The sequence below is a fragment of the Ochlerotatus camptorhynchus genome, unplaced genomic scaffold (genome assembly GCF_037179485.1).
Source record: "Ochlerotatus camptorhynchus isolate MF236.1 unplaced genomic scaffold, CSIRO-AGI_Acam_v1.1 ptg000105l, whole genome shotgun sequence".
Lineage (NCBI taxonomy): Eukaryota > Metazoa > Arthropoda > Insecta > Diptera > Culicidae > Ochlerotatus > Ochlerotatus camptorhynchus.
Window position 1 is genome coordinate 768,191 of NW_027040595.1, and position 18,795 is coordinate 786,985.

General features: G+C 41.5%; 2 protein-coding genes across 2 annotated transcripts; one reads left to right on the forward strand and one right to left on the reverse strand.

Annotated features, from left to right (window-relative positions):
• Positions 1-1,449: 1,449 nt before the first annotated feature.
• On the forward strand, positions 1,450-11,022 carry CcnQ (cyclin-Q). The gene is made up of 5 exons (XM_065219506.1): positions 1,450-1,640; positions 2,220-2,337; positions 2,473-2,617; positions 9,819-10,271; positions 10,335-11,022. The coding sequence occupies exons 2-5, from the start codon at positions 2,249-2,251 to the stop codon at positions 10,434-10,436; spliced, it is 789 nt and encodes a 262-aa protein (XP_065075578.1). The 5' UTR covers positions 1,450-1,640; positions 2,220-2,248; the 3' UTR covers positions 10,437-11,022.
• Positions 11,023-11,726: 704 nt separating this feature from the next.
• Positions 11,727-16,527, reverse strand: LOC135699234 (uncharacterized protein K02A2.6-like). Its single transcript, XM_065219438.1, has 3 exons — positions 13,511-16,527; positions 13,381-13,465; positions 11,727-13,328 (listed from the first exon to the last, which is right to left on the reverse strand). Exons 1-3 carry the CDS (start codon positions 16,525-16,527, stop codon positions 12,003-12,005), a joined length of 4,428 nt encoding a protein of 1,475 aa, XP_065075510.1. The 3' UTR covers positions 11,727-12,002.
• Positions 16,528-18,795: the final 2,268 nt, after the last annotated feature.

Here is an 18,795-nt window from a genome sequence, read left to right on the forward strand (position 1 = left end):
ATTGCAATAATGCATTTCAATGAAATACTGCATTTCCAGATTTCAACTCCAATATAAACGTTTAAAGTGTAAGCATCTTAATTATCTGTACTGGTAATCATAAATATGTTGCTATTAAGGCTCTGAACCATTTGGTGATTTTTTTTTAACTCTTGGTTAAAATTTGACAGATGGAAAGTTATCGATTAACCCTGCTATCCGAGCATGGTTATTTCTGACAGACAAGAAGTTAAATTTTGATGACCGTGGCTCGAAAACCGGTCGATTGACAGCACGGGATTTTCGAACATAAGAAATAACTTTCGAAATGTCATTTTTAACCACGAGTTAAATTTAACTCGGCAAATGGTTCACAGCCTAATAATGGAAAACTGAATGACACTGGAACAATTCTGAAGATGCCAACTGGATGCTCTGTAAATCATAATACAAAATAAAAAGAAAATCGTTATAATTGTTCCTAAAAATAAGCATAAAGATATGGCGCCATTAAAATCGATTCTGCAATCGTCGTGATAGCACGCCAGTTCCTTCGCGATTTTTGCAACATCACTTAAAGTTTCCGCGATTTTCGAGACTGCAAATTCAAATCCGCGACAAATTCGCGAAAATCACGAGATCCGTGAAATTCGCGCCTGGATTTCTTAGTGTGTACAGTTTACATTATGTACATTGGTATTATTATGTGGCAAGTACAATCATACTCTTTGCAACTTTAAAAACTTCTAGACCGGACCGGGAGTCGAATCCAGCCGCCTCCAGCATGGTCTTGCTTTTTAATTTAATTTAATCGTGGCGATTAAGGTGATTCTCCTTTTAGAGTTCACAAATGGCTTCCACTTCGAATTTTCAATTACACATATCTCTGAAATTGATGCTTCATTTCACCTGGAATTGCTACTTCATGTATGCTGCAGTACAGCAAACGCGGAGTAGCAGTTTCATTGTAGTACGTTTCGTAGAAGCTGATAATTGTGTGCACTTAAAGTTTCGAAGTGGTTACGAGAATGAGGATCTCAAAGCGAAACACGGTGATCATGAAACCCAGCTGCAGTAACGCCTAAAATTAGACTTTCGAAATACAATCATCACATTCAGCATTGAACGCACTCCATTATCTGTCCTCCCCGTGTCTGGCCAGAAGCGGAAAAACAGATGTTTGTCTCGAATGTGTGCGTGAGATAACGCATCGAACACAAACGACGGACAGAATCTGTCAGTCAGCATGAGGTGTGTTGTAGGAGGTCTAACAGATATATCAGCTATCTCTTTTATGCCTATTGCGGTTCAGAATGCGTACGTTATGACGTCATAATGTTCATAAACGGATGTGATATAGGAGTAGAAGAGAGAGCTAACACTTCTACTACACCTTATGAACTACTTTCGGTAGCATATAGCCGCAATGTATGCTACAAATACTATTCTATGCTTCACTTGCATATAAGTTTTTGGCTAAAGTGGACGGTTTCATCTCATTCCCGTAGTAACAAAAATTCCGATTCGTTCTGTTGTAACCCGTTGAAGGCTCCTACAATCATTATCAAAATCTTATCATTGTGTTCGATTTCATCAAAATCCGCGAGTGCACTAAATTTGTTTGATATTATCTTTATTCTACTCTGTATTCTTGACACCGGGTGAGTAGTTCCTGAACATAGCAGCATCTTTACGATCTTTATGCGGTGCCTACATCATCTTTACGTCCACACAACTGTACTTCACATATTTCTGATATAAATTTATAAGTTTATAATGCAGGATATTTTACAACGAAACATAAAAGTGGTCCATCCCACTCACAGAGAGACATACACTTTCTAAACATGCCTAGAGGTTTAATACATAAGTAGGTATAGGACCTGTTTGACTTCTTCTCTTCTGCATCTTTTCTTATGCTGCAGTTGCCTAACCCTGATCGAATCCCGCTTGATGCTTAGTCTGTATGATAGACTGTTAATTCATTGATTAAACGTTGAAAGGTACCTTCGCAAAGCATTTAATTTATTCAGATAAAAAAACTGCGACCTTCAGTTACACATTCCGCAGAAGCTAGCCAATCTTTTAAAATCAAAATCAATGGGAGCTTCTTATTAACAACCATTTACCTGCACTGTTTGCAATGCTTTTTTATAATCTTCAGCGTTGGTTAAAGCAATAGAAAAATCGTTTTGATGTTATCAAAATGCTAACTCCTGCTAATTGAATCTATTTTCTAGACCATATCACCACCGCCTCCAAGATCAACATGATGCGTGATATCGACGTAATCACATCGTTGAAGAAGGATTCCATGTCGGTGCTACCATCTATCCAATCAAAATCGGTTGACTACAGGTGAGTGATTCGCGATGTAAATATTTAAAGCTCTTCCCAAATTACAACATCGTTATTGTGATATGGCCAGTTCACCTTGAGCCGAAGCTGGTCGGCATTGACTTTTAATCATCAAGCAACGTGTTATCTTTGCAGGAAAAAGAACATGAAGGGAGTGCCGGAACGCTTCCTCTTTGAATGTGCCATCAAATTAGGCATGAAGCCACTCACTTCGGCGACAGCAGCAATTCTCTTCCATCGATTTTTCCGAGAAACTGATGATACGGAATATGATCCCTACGTAAGCAAATTTGTTCCTTTTGAGTGTATCTACGTTTATACGTTGAATATGACGCAGTATCGTAAAATATGTAGCTTTAGTTTACAGTGTTTATCGAATCGGAACCGATTCGATTGACGAGATGCAGGAGGAATAGTGTTTATAAATAGCTAAGCTAATTTTTTTCCCAAGAAACTGAAACAGTTCAAAATTCAGAATTCAGCATATTCCCACATTAGGTTGTGCTGAGAAATGACAGGTTGATTAACGAGATAACCTTAGTTGTCATAACAAATACTAACCCGACCGACCCTTTCTCTTGCAACAGTGTTCGATCATATAATCTCGGAGAAATTTACTATTTCCAATCATTGCTGATAGTAAAAGTGCACCTAGTTGGTTAAATCCAGTTTTTAAACGTTTTGGCCGTCCAGTAACAGTAGTAGATAGTAATTAGTATCAGCGATCGTTAGTTAAAATTAACAAAATATTTCGCGATTTTTTTTAAGCGTTAGCCCTCGTGCCCTAATACCACCATCAGGCTTAGGTAGTGAACCGAGGACTTCACGCGATAAAGTTCGTAACGGTTCATCGCAATTAATATTTTATTCGTGAATCCGATGTTTATTCAACTCATAAACGTTCAAGCACTAACCTGGCGAAAAAAATAGAACTATTTACACGAACCATGCCTCATAAAACCGTAGTGACGCGCATCGGGTCACGAAAAACACGGTTGACGAAACCACGCGGTTCGCCAAGGTTTTTCAAAACACGGGGTAGGTAACATGTTCTAATTTCTTCGTCACGGTGATTCTTGAACATTTATCAGTCGAATAAGCATCGGATTCATGGAAAAATCACACAGTTAACTGAACCGCGATAAAAACTGTACGGTGCTTCATCTGTTCACTAGGTCTGGACACCATTTTTTCTTTGATTTTAAAACAAGTTACATTTGGTTTAGCAATTTGAGATCACACGATCAAAAGAGGCGAAAAACAATCGCGTTAAAAACACTTTTCTAAAGAACGTATGGTACAACGTAGAACTAGTAGATTTCTAAGCTATGTGAAGCACGATAGGCTAAAAGTATTTAGACAAGAACGATTAGATCTGTTACCTTGAGCAGAAGCACAGCAGGTTATAGGGAGTTTTAGCGCTCCAGAGCCCATCTGTGAAATGTCGAGTATACATGGTATTCGGTTCCTTAGTGCAAATATTTTAAAGGGTGATAGAAGATCATATTTGATGAAATAAAATTTTCTCGCATATGATCAAATCTCAAAGATTACTGAGCTATTGAAAAACATTTTTGTTTGGTCTATGCTTGCCATATATTGGCTCTAACTCGAAACACATGTTTCTTATCACAACATTATCTCCTCCATTGGACAACTTAGAAAATCTCCTACTTAATAATGTTCTTTCTTCTTCAAGTAAGCTGTAATTAGTAACATGTTAGAGATAAACATGTCTAAAATTGGTTTGCGTGTTTTCCCTTATCATTCCAAAAGATTTATTGCGTATTGTTTTGTCTAACACTGTCTCGTTTAGTTTTGTTGCAATTTGGTTCTAAACACATCATGTCGGGTCGTAAATTAACTGTTGCATAAAACACGAATTCAACCCCACCGTGTGTTACTGGTGACGTCTGTACAACACCTGACGTCTACATAGCGCACACAGCACGATCGCAGCAGCATTGTTGTTCATGTCAAACTTATCCTATTTTGTTAGAGCTTGATATTTCTATATAGAGCTGGAATAAGGGCCTAACAGCTTTTGTAAACACTGACTTCTATCGATGATTTCTAGAAATTCAAGACTCGCCCACGCAAACCAACATCCTCAACAGGTAGATAAAGATTTCCCTACCCGATGGTTATGTTGGTCTGCGTGGGCGTGCCTTGAGTTCCTAGAAATCATCGATAGAAATCATTGTTTACAAAAGCTGTTACGCCTTAATTCCAGCTCTATCTAGATTTGTGCTCTTGAAATTTCAAGGGTATAATGAGACGTATCAGAAATAAGGTGTCCACATTGATTCACCTTAATTGAGCGGAAATTGGTACACTAGGGGGCTATATTTTGAAAAAAAAAGTGAATTTCTGATAAGCCACCCTCTAGTTCGTATCATTGCTCTAAAATATGAAACTGTAGAAAAAATGGTAAAGATTGACGAAGGTTTAGAGGTCGCGCAAATGATTTTAAATTTGTATGGGAATTACCATGGAGATTACCGAAAATCACTTATAGGGTTTTTGATCTAATTTCCGTCCTACTAAGCACAACCCGCGCTTTACCTCTCCCACCCACGTATGGATTTGATAAAGAGTCACAAATTGTTGAGAAATTGTTTAAAATCTAATACTGCTTCTTGATTCTAAATTCGTTCTACGAGTTTCAATTCCGTCCTAACGCATTGAAACGCCATTTTCTTCGTCCTACGGATAAACGAAGAAAAAGGGAATTTGCTAGGAGCGCTTCTTTTGTTTTGAGAACAATGAGCGTAAATATTCATACAATGCGCTCTAACAGGATTTATAGTGTAGCTAATGAACTAACGTATCGGAACAAACCTATTATTGATTTGTGAACGGTTAAATCATTGATATTATTGAAGTTTTCTGATCGATAGAACGGAAATGGGCGATTACGATAAAGTAGTGCTCTACCCTATCGCTCTAACTTTTTTCAAATATTGAAAAAATCGTAACATGTTGTTGCTATGGCAATGATCAAACAGTCTTATACAGATTGTAGCAAATTTTCAGCTACAACTTTGTACTACAAATGTAAGGAACAAAAGTTATAAATGATTCAAGTCACTGATGTCTTATGATTATGCTCATTCAACTGTTCAGCAGGCAACATTGGTGTTTCTGGTGCGAAGAATAGGGCACAAAAATCATGGCTACTATGTCACACTGCAGAACCCTCAGAACAGCTGCTTGATCATGCCATAAGATTATCAATCTCTTATGTCGTTTTCGTTTTTGCGGTGTAGCTACACCGGTGCTACACTGCCGAACACCGAAAAAAATTAGGGTGTAGCTATCGGTTGCACCTTTGTTTACAAACAAATGATGATGAACTGTCAATGACTCGCACTTATTGCTGCTTACACTACACCGGTGTAGTGTAGTAAAAACGAAAACGACATTAAACAATTAATAAGAATTTAATTTTACATTTGGCTGAAAAACAATATTCCGCAAAGTTGTAGCTTTGAAATTTCCCGTAAGAATAGTTATAGAAATTTTTAAAAAAGCAATATGGAAAATGGGTAGAAGACAATGAACAAAAAGTTTGGTTTTTCCTAGGGGCATCCCACTCTAAACTTTGTATTTCTCGCGTTCTAAAGGGTGATACGGTCAAAATTTGGTCAAGGGAGAACGCGTGTAAATCGGTGAAATCGTTTATTTAAAAAATCAAATTAAATTTCTTTTTCAAGTTCAATTAGTATAAAATTCAGGAAAAATATTCAGTTAGGCTTCCGCTTTTCCAAATCCGAATTGCCGGGCCTTACGCTTGACCCCTGCCATCAGATTTTGTACAGCCACCTTGTCCACCTTCTTCGCCGCTGAAAGCCAGTTTGCCTTGAACTGCTGCTCGCCCTTAGCAGTTTTTTTGGTCTTCTTTAGGTTCCGCTTGACAATACCCCAGTATTTCTCAATTGGGCGGAGCTCTGGCGTGTTGGGAGGGTTCTTGTCCTTGGGAACCACCTGCACGTTGTTGGCGGCGTACCACTCCATGGCCTTTTTACCGTAATGGCAAGATGCCAAATCCGGCCAAAACAGTACGGAACAACCGTGTTTCTTCAGGAAAGGCAGCAGACGTTTATTCAAACACTCTTTCACGTAAATTTCTTGGTTGACAGTCCCGGAAGCTATGCAAATGCTGCTTTTCAAGCCACAGGTACAGATGGCTTACCAAACCAGATATTTCTTTGCGAACTTTGACAGTTTCATGTGCTTGAAAACATCTGCTACCTTTCCCCTTCCTTTTGCCGTATAAAACTCCTGTCCCGGAAGCTGCTTGTAGTCGGCTTTGACGTAGGTTTCGTCGTCCATTACCACGCAGTCAAACTTCGTCAGCATCGTCGTGTACAGCCTCCGGGATCGCGCTTTGGCCGTCGTATTTTGTTTATCATCGCGATTTGGAGTCACTACCTTCTTGTAAGTCGATAGTCCGGCTCGTTTTTTGGCTCGATGCACGGTTGTAGACGATACACCCAGCTTATTTGCGGCATCTCGGAGAGAGAGGTTAGGGTTTCGCTTGAAACTACCGGCAACTCTCTTTGTCGTCTCAGCGGCTTCCGGTTTTCGATTTCCCCCCGATCCAGACTTCCTGGCTGTCGACAAACGTTCCCCAAACACTTTAATTACATTTGTAACGGTTGATTTGGCAACTTTTAGCGATTTTGCCAACTTTGCGTGCGAGTAGCTCGGATTTTCGCGATGCGCGAGCAAAATTTTGATACGCTGCTCTTCTTGCTTGGACGGCATTTTGACAACTGAAGAGTGAATTCCAAAATCAAAATAGGAGCAACATTCTACACACACAGACCTTCAAAATGAGGGGGTTTTTTAAATGCAAAATTGAAAGAAATACGTCAAGTTGATATTGACCAAATTTTGACCGTATCACCCTTTACACAGAAAGTCCTTACTGATATCTAAGATACCTGGAAATACTTAAAAATACTTAAGAAATATGTTGCGTTAGTTTATTCCCACCTAAGTTACCACCGTTGCTATACAAATCTAATTTGTTTGTTTATCTAATATCGTCTAGCATTTTTCAGCGAATATTTTTAATGTACCCATCCTTTGCAAGAAATTCAATCATTATAATGTCTTACATGAAGTGACGGAATGTTATCCCGATTATGGCTTCTATTTAGAGAAAAAATTGAATGATGCCACGCTGCAAGCACTCAACCATTTCACATTATGGTCTAACTCTGTCTAGCTGATAGTCGTGGGAATCTTCCATACGTTCCTCGTTGATTTGAATTCCATTATTGTGTGATTGATGAAAATTAGGCTACTGACAGTGTGACACTAACTGAAGTTATTTAGGCTGATCGGAGCTGAATTAGAAGTTGTGGATGCTTTCCACACCATTCGCACCTTACTTTAGCATCCCTAGAATCACATATCATAGCTTCCCACTGAATGTGTTTATCTAAAAGTGGAGAATAATTTCTAGTATTTGGAACCTTCGACGCTCTTATTCTAAATCTAAACCATCGATTTTCAACCTGGAGTTCGCGAACCCCCACTGAATGAAAAGCACATTAAAGGAATTAGGCGATGTAGACCGAGCTGATCGGTATGGCAACGTTGAGAATCGATGTTCTAAACGATTATTAAGTCTGGATAACATCGAAACGGCATATTCCCTTTTTGATAATGTGGGAATGGTTTAATTACTGCTTCTATAAGCCCTAGGTTTTCAAATCGTGTACCGCGTATATATGACATCAGTGAGCATGCTCCACGGTCTGAAAATACTGTTGTAATCTTTCAAAAACGGTTGTGGTATGTTAAAATATTAATATGGACTGTGTTGGAATTAATTTATACAAATTAGCTTTGGATTTATATTTGCAAAACACAAACAAGCTAATGAAGTGATCTTTTTATTGTGAGAATTGCATAAATAATTATTTCACAATATTAAAATGTGTATTCCCTTTTGACAAACTTGGCAGACCTTTTCTTCATAGAGCCATCTGGTTGCCTCGATAGAACATAAAGGTAACAAAGCGAGTGTTTTGCAATCCTCAATCATCATCCGAAACCTAAAAGCACGAAATCTATGTAGAGTTTTAAAATATTCATTGACTCTTAGGAGGATAGTAGGATCTTAACTTTCTCGCCAGTACGGCGTAATCCAGCAATGTATGCTCCTCAAATAGTGGCACTATGGGGAGGTCCACCATCTCAACAAATAGTTCCTGCTGCAGCAACTATAAATGGTACGCTTCACTACCCGAGCAGGAGAAAATAACTAATGAATACCAAATTCAGGTATGATAATAGCATACCTTGCAACCTGAATGGTATTGACGAGCCTGACATAAGAGGTAAAATACCAAAAATAATACCTCAAAAAAGTTCTACGAATAACGAACTAATAAATAATGTAGTTATTTTAATAACATACGCTTTTTTATGCCAGAATACCATAATTTGGTCTTCTAATACCAATCCAAGAAGTCTGTTAGGTCTTTTGGTCTAAAATTTGTAATATGTCGATAACTGAATAATATCAAAGCAAGGCTTTATACCACAAGCATACCAACATAAAGTATCATACCACATTAAGATACTCGTATGTTATCGGTTAGTTATCGGTTCCTGCTCGGGTATCGTGGCTCACTAGTAAATGAGCAGCATAGCTTCGGTTTATTTGAGCTGCTTGAGCATTGTCAAGAACTTATACAATTCTCAGGCAAAATTATGTGAAGGAAACTCTGGGTCGAAGATCTTGGTGATTTGATTGGACAGGTCAGAATAATGCCAGTTTGAAGTCCTTTAATTCCTTTGTAATCTAAATGTTTGGTAGCGCATGGGACAGTCAGTTAGAATAAATCAGTAATTCGAATCCGATGAATGAAAACAGTCCAATGAATATTCTTCCTGGTTAGCTGAAATATTGTTTACTTTGTTACACTATTTCATAAATCAAATTAAAATACTTACCCATTAATTAACATGATTACACATATAATTTAAATTAAAAGGGGGTAAAATTAGTATCAATTGCACTAAATTTGAGACGAAAAGTCATAAATCGTCCAAGTTCAAACAACAAACAACTATACTAGCAACCGGTCACTACGATGAAAACTATCTACGATTGAAAATACTTAAAAATACTTAAGAATACTTATGACAGATTTAAACATATTTAATTGATATTAGAACTAAAGTTTAGAGTGGGTTTTTCCATAGTAATTTCCATACAAACTTCGAATAGTTTGTGCCAAGTCAGTTTCTTACCAAATGAGTTTAAATTTTGGGAGGCTAATCAGGACCTGATTTGAAACCGTTTGAGCACTGTGGAGCGAAAATTTCAAATTTTGCATCAGTCTACTGGAGATGAAACACCTTTCGACAGATTAATGCCTTCTGTTTTTAAAGTTCATGTTTTCTGAAACCCACTTAAAAGTACCTACCATACTTATTCAAAATCTTCTACCTTGCAGATGATTGCATCTTCTTGTCTGTACCTCGCCGGCAAGATCAAGGACGATCCAGTGAAAATTCGCGACGTTATCAACGTTGCTCACAGTACCATCAACCGATCAGCTCAGCCCCTCGAGCTGGGTGACGAGTACTGGTCCATGCGGGACTCCATTGTTCAGGCCGAACTGTTCATTACCCGCATTCTCAAATTCGATCTGACAACGGTTCATCCGCACAAGTACATGCTGCACTATATGAAATCTCTTCAGGATTGGTTCGGCGTCAAGGAATGGAACTCGCTGCCGGTAGCCAAAACGGCTGCATCCTTTCTGCAAGACTTCCACCACAGCGCAAAGATTCTGGACCATAAGCCCGACCATATCGCCGTGTGCTGTTTGGCGTTGGCATTCCAAGCTTACGGGGTCCAAGTGCCGCTTACCGATGAAATTGATGAAGTGAACGCCTGGTATAATGTATGCTCTGTCTATTTGCCGCACACGTACAATATCCATTACATTTTGAATTCTATTTTATAGGTTTTCTGCAAAGATCTTACACGCGACAAACACTGGGAAATTATTGAAGACATCGTTGAAATTTACAACACAGAAGCGGAGATTGATGAGGACGAGGACTGACGAAACGGTTGCTAGAAATTCGTTTGAATTGCAAGAGGCTCTATGGTTGGATACTACACCGACAACATCCCATCAATTTTCCTCATTACGAATTTCTATTATTTTTTTTCGTCTCACTCCATTCATTTATTGTACCTACTATAATTTTCAATATTTTCGAATATTGAAGTACAATCAAGTAAGAGTATTATGACACATCTTCTTCATCCATCGCGTACCTACATCTCCGTCTAACCGATCGAGCTCTCTGTGCTTCTCCTGAACTACCGAATAATCTCCCCTCATATTGACGTTTTGTCGGAAACTCTTCCCGGAAACTTAAAAACAAGGCAAATTTTCGTTAATTTGTAAGTGATAGGTCGGTGATGATGTTTGGTTGCAGCTTGGGGTTCAAGTGGAATGAGTCAAGTTACATACCAGTGACCCAAACATCTAGAGTTAAGATTCGTTCTAGATTTACTACACAAGCCATAATCATTTGTAGCGCTTATGTTCTCGTAAATTCATTTTCATTCATCTTTTTAACTAAGATTGTTGGAAGAGTAGCATTTGTAGAAGCATCTAAATAAAATTGAAAATAAAGCATCTTGGCTATATTGAAATAGTTTTTGTTTTTTAGTAAATGAATTGAACGTTTCTACAATGGGGGGGGGGGGGAGGTTCCAATGAAAAATGGAAAACTTTACCAGCATAAGCTCCCATCGATGATCCATATTACCCTGTTTCATAAAATAGGTGCCCACAACAAGAAGTCGTACAACAATGTACAGACAGTATCGTAAATTGCTACAATTTAAGCCAACATCGCATATAAAGATTACATACATCGCATTATGTTTAAGTTATGTCGTTTATATACGATTTCCAATTTATATGCGATGAATCATCGAACGACTTTTCAAATTGAATTTGTTATTACAGCGATGCCACTCGCTTACTCGAACTATTTTCGGATGCCGCTACGGAAAACAGTCAACAGGACTCTGTCATGAATTTGAAAATCTAATTTTTGATCGTTTGCCTCTTGGTGGAAGTCTGATATTCTTGTGTCAAAAGGACGATCAAGGGCCATCCTCAGCATTCTATTCTGAGCGACCTGGATTTTGTTCCTGTAAGTCTATGCACATGATTCCGACACCGAAGCTGCGTAGAGGACCGCAGGTGCTATGACTTGTTTGTAGACAGCCAGTTTGTTTACCCATGAGAGGCGGGATCTGCGGCAAATCAGCGGATAATGACACCTAATCAAGACAGAACACTTGACTACTTTTATGTCGCGAGACCGTCGCACTAAGGTGGCACTTATCCCGTCATCAGGGGCAGGAAATAAAACGCGCACGTAACTATAAATACTAATTTATTACGGCACTACTAAAAACAGTCACGCGACACAAAACAATCTAAAAACATTCTAACTTGCTTGACAACATAATGCTATTGTTTTGCTCTTTCTGTTGCTTCACACGAGTGGCAGCTATGTTGATGCCGTCGGTGAGGCCTGCGATAAAGATAGGGCAACTGGCAGTGTTGCCAAATCCATTTTCGTTGTCTGCAACATCTCCCCTCTTAATAGAGCTGGTAGGGGTCAAACCATCGAGGCTGCCTTCGAAGACGGGAAGAGCGCCGAGGTAGAACTTCTACCGGTTCGGTTTCAGCTGCTAACTCGAACTCAGTTGATGTTGCTGTCGTAGAAGACATTGACGACATCGATGTACTCGTGGTCGCTGGTGAACTACATCTCGGTGACGGCGGCAATGATTGAGGCGTCATCGGATTCGTAGTTGATGCTGAGCTAGAGGCTTGCGATGATGATGATTGGACGAGCTCGTCCGGTGCAAGCGACGACGGTGACTGAGGTAGATTCCAGGCAGACATCAGGACGTTCAACGGAAATGAACTGTGTGAGCTCACGGCTTGTCTGACTGGTAACTTGGCATTCGAACTCGTGGAATTTCGACTACGCAACTGGTTGACGTGCGAGCGCAGCATCCGAGCATCGGTCCACACGTTATACATTACGTTACCGATTCGCTCGAGAACTATGCCAGGTACCCATTTCCAGGTGTTTTTGGTGTAGACCTTGGCGTAGACAGCATCGTCGCGGTTGAACGATCGTCGCTTTTGTTCTTTCTGCTCTTCTGGAACTGCCATGGGCGCGGGAGGCGGGCGTAACAACTCAAGGCTGGTTCGGATTTTACGGCCGAACATAGCCTCTGACGGCGTCTTGTTTTCTGGTACAGAGTGATTTGGCGTGCTCCTGTACGTGAGGAGAAACGTATCGATTGCTTCATCCATTGTTCCTCTTCCCTCTCGGATCTTCTTGACGGCCCTTTTGAATGTATCCACGAAACGCTCTGCTTGTCCGTTTGATTGTGGATGGAACGGGGCTGTCGTGAGGTGCTCGATGCCGTTCGTAACACAGAATTTGCCAAACTCTGCACTGGTGAATTGTGTTCCGTTGTCCGAGACCAGTGTAACCGGCATCCCCAGTCGAGCGAAGAGTCCACGCAAGATGGCAATTGTGGATATCGATGTAATGCTGCGCGTTTTGACAATCTCAGGCCATTTGGAGTAAGAATCAACGACGATTAAGAAGTAGTCACCATCGATTGGTCCGGCGTAATCGATGTGAACGCGTTGCCATGGGCCAACTGTTTTCGGCCACGGCATCGGTGTAGCATGAGGAGGAGACTTCGCAACGGACGCACACTGCGCACAGGCCTTGACGTAACCAACGATGTCTTCGTCGAGTGACGGCCAGTACACGTAGCTCCTGGCAATCGCTTTCATCCGCTGCATACCCGGATGGCCTCGATGAAGCTGGTCCAAGCATCGTTTTTGGTGTTTCGATGGAATGACGAGTCGTTCGGCAAAACAGAATGCACCCATCCACTACGGTGAAGGATTCCAGTCTGGCGTGGAATCGTTTGATCTCCGGTTCGACTTGCTTAGATTGCGGCCAGCCGTTTTGGATGTACCGGTAGACCTTGCGTAGAAGTGGATCGGCCTGGGTGCTTTGCGCGACGACTCTGAAATTAAGGGGAAGAACATTAAGTGAATCCGCGGCTACTGACCTGACATCTTCCTCCAGTGTAACGCTAGCGATGATATAATCCTCTTCTGGCTTCGCATGTTGGCTTATTAGTCGGGACAGTAGGTCGGCATGGCCGAACTTCTCAGTCGGAACGTACTCGATGTCAAAGTCGTACAGAAGTAACGTGAGGGCAAAACGTTGCAACCGGTTAGCCGTATACACCGGGATACCTTTCTTGGAGCCGAAGATTCGAACCAATGGAGCGTGGTCAGTTTGAAGGCGGAAGCGCCGACCAAAGATCATTTTGTGAAACTTCGTAACTGCGAAGATGATAGCTAGACCTTCTCTATCAGGCTGACTATAGTTCTGCTCCGCCTTGGTGAGTGCTCTCGAGGCGTGCTGCACCACCTTGATGGAGCCATCGGAGAATTTATGGCTGATTGTGGCCCCGAGACCGACTGATGAAGCATCGGCGGACACGATGATCTCCTTCTTCGGATCGAAGTGTGTAAGCAGTAGGTCCGAAGTAAGAATCTGCTTGAATCGGTCGAACGCCTGTTGACACTGCGTATTCCAATCAAACTTCGATTCTGTTTTGAGGAGGTTATCAAGGGGATAGCGGAGCGCTCGCATATTAGACACGAACTTTCCATAATAGTTAATCGCGCCAAGGAAGGAGCGTACGCCAGATACGTCGGAAGGAGGAGGAAGCTTGCTAATCGCTTCAACTTTTGCTGGATCCGGTCGAAGTCCGCTAGCGTCGATGATGTGTCCAAGATAACGAATTTGTCGCTTTCCAAATGAACACTTCTCAGCTCTGATCGTAAATCCGAAGTCTTGAATTCGCTGAAGAACGGCTCGGAGATTGCGGTCGTGCTCTTGCTGGTTTTCACCGCCCACAACAACGTCATCAAGATAACCGGATGTTCCTGGTAGATCAGCTAGCATCGTGTCGATGAGTTGCTGGAAAACTCCAGGAGCAATTTTCACACCCGGCGGAAGGCGGTTGTAGAGGTAGAGTCCACGGTGCGTGTTGATAGTAAGTAGACTCCGAAATTTTTCATCGACCGGCACCTGCAGGAAAGCGTCCGAAAAATCAATCTGACTGAACACTTGGCAGTTCGCTAGCTTGGCAAATATATCTTCCGGTAGAGGCAACGGGTACTGGTTCGATTGAAGAGCGGAGTTCAAGCCTGTCGAGTAATCTCCGCAGATCCTAATTGCCCCATTCGCCTTGCGCACGACAACTATAGGAGCAGCCCATTCCGAGTAATCGATTGGCGAAATGATCTTCAGCTTCTCCAATCTATCCAACTCCTGGTTAACGGCATCGTACATTGCATATGCAACGGGCCGTTTGGGACAAAACACGGGTTTACAGCTTGTTTTCAGTTCGAACTTAACGGCCGTTTTGATGCACAACCCGAGCTTACAACTGAACACCTTCGGGAAGGTTGACTTGAGAGTCGACAAGGATGCTGGAGAGGCAGAAATATTGCAGCAAAAATTGTCCATCGGTACTGACCAGAGATCGAAGCTGTCCACGAAGTCGGATCCGAGAAGCTGCAGTGGTTTCTCCGTCACTCGAATCACACCATTTCGTGTTGTTTCACCGATGGTAACGTTGCACACGAACTCGCCTTCAAGCAGCAAGGTATTACCAGAAGCGGTCTTCGCCTTGACCGTCGATGGAACCAGCTCCGGACTTCCGATCTTCTCCCAAATTTGCTTGCTGATGACCGTGATGTCCGAAGCGGTATCGAGTTGCAGCTGAATCGACGTCCCGCATATACTTACGGGCACGAACCTCCGTCGTTGCTGCACGCTGCATACGTCGACGATTACCACCTTGCTATCCACCGAATGCTTCTTCCTTCTCCTCATCGTAGGCTGGCGTGCTTTGTTCGCACTACCACAATAGCCTTCTCGATGTCCAAATTGACCACATTCGGAACACTTGTGCTGCTTGTAGCCGCAGTTGCGAACATAATGTAGTCCGCCACAAAACCAACACGGTGAATCTGGTTTGCATTCACTATCGCTCAATGCCTGGTTTGGGGACTCAAAGTCACGCTTTTTAAATTGCCTGTTGCTATACTTGATCGCGTTCACTTGTTCGAATGGAACCGGCGCTTCGATCATAGCGTTATCGTGCTTGAGGTTGAAAAGACGCTGGCACTCATTTGACAGGTGCTCTAGTGTGACGTCATTTACCTCCTCGATCTTTGAGAGGAGCCGCATCCTAATTTCGGCATCACTCTCCGATTTCAACCCGCACACGTATATCAAGCACTTAAATTGCTCCTCCGACAACTTACCGAGCTCGAACTCCACACAAGCTTTGTTGACTCGGCAGGCGTACGCAATATGGTCTTCGGTCGGATACCGGGAAATCTGCAAACATCTGTATCGCCGACTGATCACCGACTCCTTTGCACCGAACAAATTTTTCATCTTCTCGACCGTCTGGGAGAAGGAAAAATCTTTGGGAAGCTTGGGAAGAATGAAACTCACGTACCTTTCGTGTTCAATCGGTCCCAGCTTCCGAAGCAGCAGTCGCACTTTCGCTTGATCGTCTAATCGAGCTGCGTCCTTCTCGAATAGCTCATCGTATCGAGTGTACCAAGCAGCAAAAGTTATGTTGCTATCCGGTTCGTAGCGAAAATCCTTGATGTTATTCGCCAATGAGTCAAGAATCTGCTCCGGATTGTATGCAACTTGTCGTTCTCGGGACTTTGCCAACGTACGGATGAGCTCCTGATGACGCGCTTCACGGCGTGTCTCGTTTGCTTCGTTTTGCTGGGTCACTTGAATCACTTGAGTCATCATTTGTTGCATCAAAAACATCATCTGACCAAGGTCCGGCTGACTCATTTGTTGCTGCTGAGGAGGAGGAAGAGCATATTGTTGCTGTCCGGGTGCTGCTGGAACGGACTGTTGCTGATGGACCGGGGCTCCCTGCTGTAAATTCAACTGCTGCTGTTGTTGCTGCTGCTGTTGATTCTGAAACCGCTGCTGCTGGTCGACATCGCGTGAAATTTGTCCGTTATTTTCCATTACACTAGCACTATGTCTTCTTTTCCTCCGTTTACGCGCGGGAGGCGAAATGTTGGGTTATCTTCGGGAACTTCACACGCGAAAAAAACTCAACAAATCGCTCACAACTCGTCGCCACTTTTATGTCGCGAGACCGTCGCACTAAGGTGGCACTTATCCCGTCATCAGGGGCAGGAAATAAAACGCGCACGTAACTATAAATACTAATTTATTACGGCACTACTAAAAACAGTCACGCGACACAAAACAATCTAAAAACATTCTAACTTGCTTGACAACATAATGCTATTGTTTTGCTCTTTCTGTTGCTTCACACGAGTGGCAGCTATGTTGATGCCGTCGGTGAGGCCTGCGATAAAGATAGGGCAACTGGCAGTGTTGCCAAATCCATTTTCGTTGTCTGCAACAACTACGGTTTTCTCTACATGCGAACGGAAAGGGTGCTTTTCATCGAACAACATCCCGAGATAGGTTACTTCGGCAGACCACTCAACCATTGTGCCATCCATGATTACAGTACAAGAAGGAGCCGGTTTTAGTTTGGGTGATTGTCGATGGAGGAACATAATTGTTTGAGTTTTAGAGGCATTGATTTTGATTTTCCACGTGTTTGCATACACTGAACCAAAACATCATCCTGGCATCGAATGATTATTGTCTCACTCAAGCCCTATAACTATTATCAGATGATTTTGAGAGGATCGCCATTCGATTTATCATCTGTTGGAATATGAACAAATCAAATGATAATAATCCATATAATGAATGATTTTAGATCGATTTGCGAAAACCAAAGCAGACATACATCAAACAAAAAATCATAGGATAATCCTCGGGATAGTCGTATTATTTTCAAACTAATTATTAAATTGACATTATATGATCGATTTTCGGATGAAAATCAGGTGCACAACATCAAGTCATTTACAATTTATTTATGATTATATTATTTACAAGTTGTGGTCCTTGAGAGACAAATGATGATGGCAAAGTAGAGCCAACTCAAGGGCAAAGAAGGTGTTATACAGCAGATCGATGTTGGCTTCGTAGACCCCCCAGGAGTTGTCAACGATGTCATTCACTTATAAAAATTCAAAGATTGTTTTTTTTGTCCCAATCATGAATTTTTGCAATGTGATCAAGAAATGATATCTATGTGTCGTACATATACTTAATATGTGTACTCATAAAAGCCATGTGTAACCACACATACTATTCATTTGACTCATAAATTTCATGTGTGCTTCTGGGTGGATTCTGCTTATGTGTGGTCACATAAAAATCATGTGGAATGTTACATGGAAATTCGCCAATGAAAATGTGTGGAACTCTATTAGTGTACAGGAGCGATTGCTCTGGCTCTTGGGAAACGTATCCGTAGGTTGCTATGGGGCCTGGAAAATAATGGAAAAACTTCAATAGTCTCATCGTGCATGTGCATCTGGCAGGAAACTTATCTTCTGGCCTCGTTAGTAGAATTGGCCGACCACGACGTTCTGGATGATCCAGTACCGCTGACCGTTCCGAATGCTGACATTCTTGAACATTAAATGCATGTGGGTTAGCAAAATGATACGTATACTTACATCTGAGCATTTCAATTCTCTTAAGACCTTTGAAAATATATAACAACTTTACACTCAAGTTTTCACATAACCTGTGTTGACATTTTTTTTTTGGTTATAAAAGATTTTATAGTTGAAATCAAATGATTTTAGTTATGGGACTATCTCAAATGATATTCCATTCGTTTCCATACTGAATGTTTTTTCATTACATCTAACCTATTTATTGCTAACGAAATACATACAAAAACATGTCAATATTAATTTACCAATCAAAAGAGCATCAGATGTTTCCGAATAGAAAATCATCCGACTGATTTTGTCAGAAGCATTGAAATTGGATGCAACTGAATGATGTTTCATTCTATAAATGGAGGGTGATTTGGTTCAGTGTAATCAGCAAAGGCGTCAAGGCGCTTGTTTGTTATTTCCCGAGGCATCGTTCCTTGCATGTGGTGTCATCTGTGAACAGAAAAAATATGCAACCGTCTCCGAGGGGAGGAAGTGTAGATTCTTTTATGCAAAGGGCCCAACAGACTTCCTTGCGTAACATCTGCTGGGATGGAAAACGTGTCTCAAAGACAACCATTCAACGATACCTCAAACGACCTTTGCGGGAGGTAGTTACGGGTTATTTTAACCAGATATAATGGGAAGTTGAAGTTACAAAGCTTGTACACAAGTCCAGCATGCCAGACATTGT

What these genes read in the sequence shown, in the direction of transcription:
- LOC135699234 (XM_065219438.1), bottom strand. Translation starts at nt 16,527, where the DNA reads ATGGAAAATAACGGACAAATTTCACGCGATGTCGACCAGCAGCAGCGG. An exon ending in ACACTGGAGGAAGATGTCAG is followed by an intron (nt 13,466 to 13,510) that starts GTCAGTAGCCGC and finishes CCTTAATTTCAG; the next exon opens with AGTCGTCGCGCAAAGCACCC. An exon ending in GCTGGCCGCAATCTAAGCAA is followed by an intron (nt 13,329 to 13,380) that starts GTCGAACCGGAG and finishes CCTTCACCGTAG; the next exon opens with TGGATGGGTGCATTCTGTTT.
- CcnQ (XM_065219506.1), top strand. Translation starts at nt 2,249, where the DNA reads ATGATGCGTGATATCGACGTAATCACATCGTTGAAGAAGGATTCCATG. An exon ending in TCAAAATCGGTTGACTACAG is followed by an intron (nt 2,338 to 2,472) that starts GTGAGTGATTCG and finishes TTATCTTTGCAG; the next exon opens with GAAAAAGAACATGAAGGGAG. An exon ending in AAGTGAACGCCTGGTATAAT is followed by an intron (nt 10,272 to 10,334) that starts GTATGCTCTGTC and finishes TCTATTTTATAG; the next exon opens with GTTTTCTGCAAAGATCTTAC.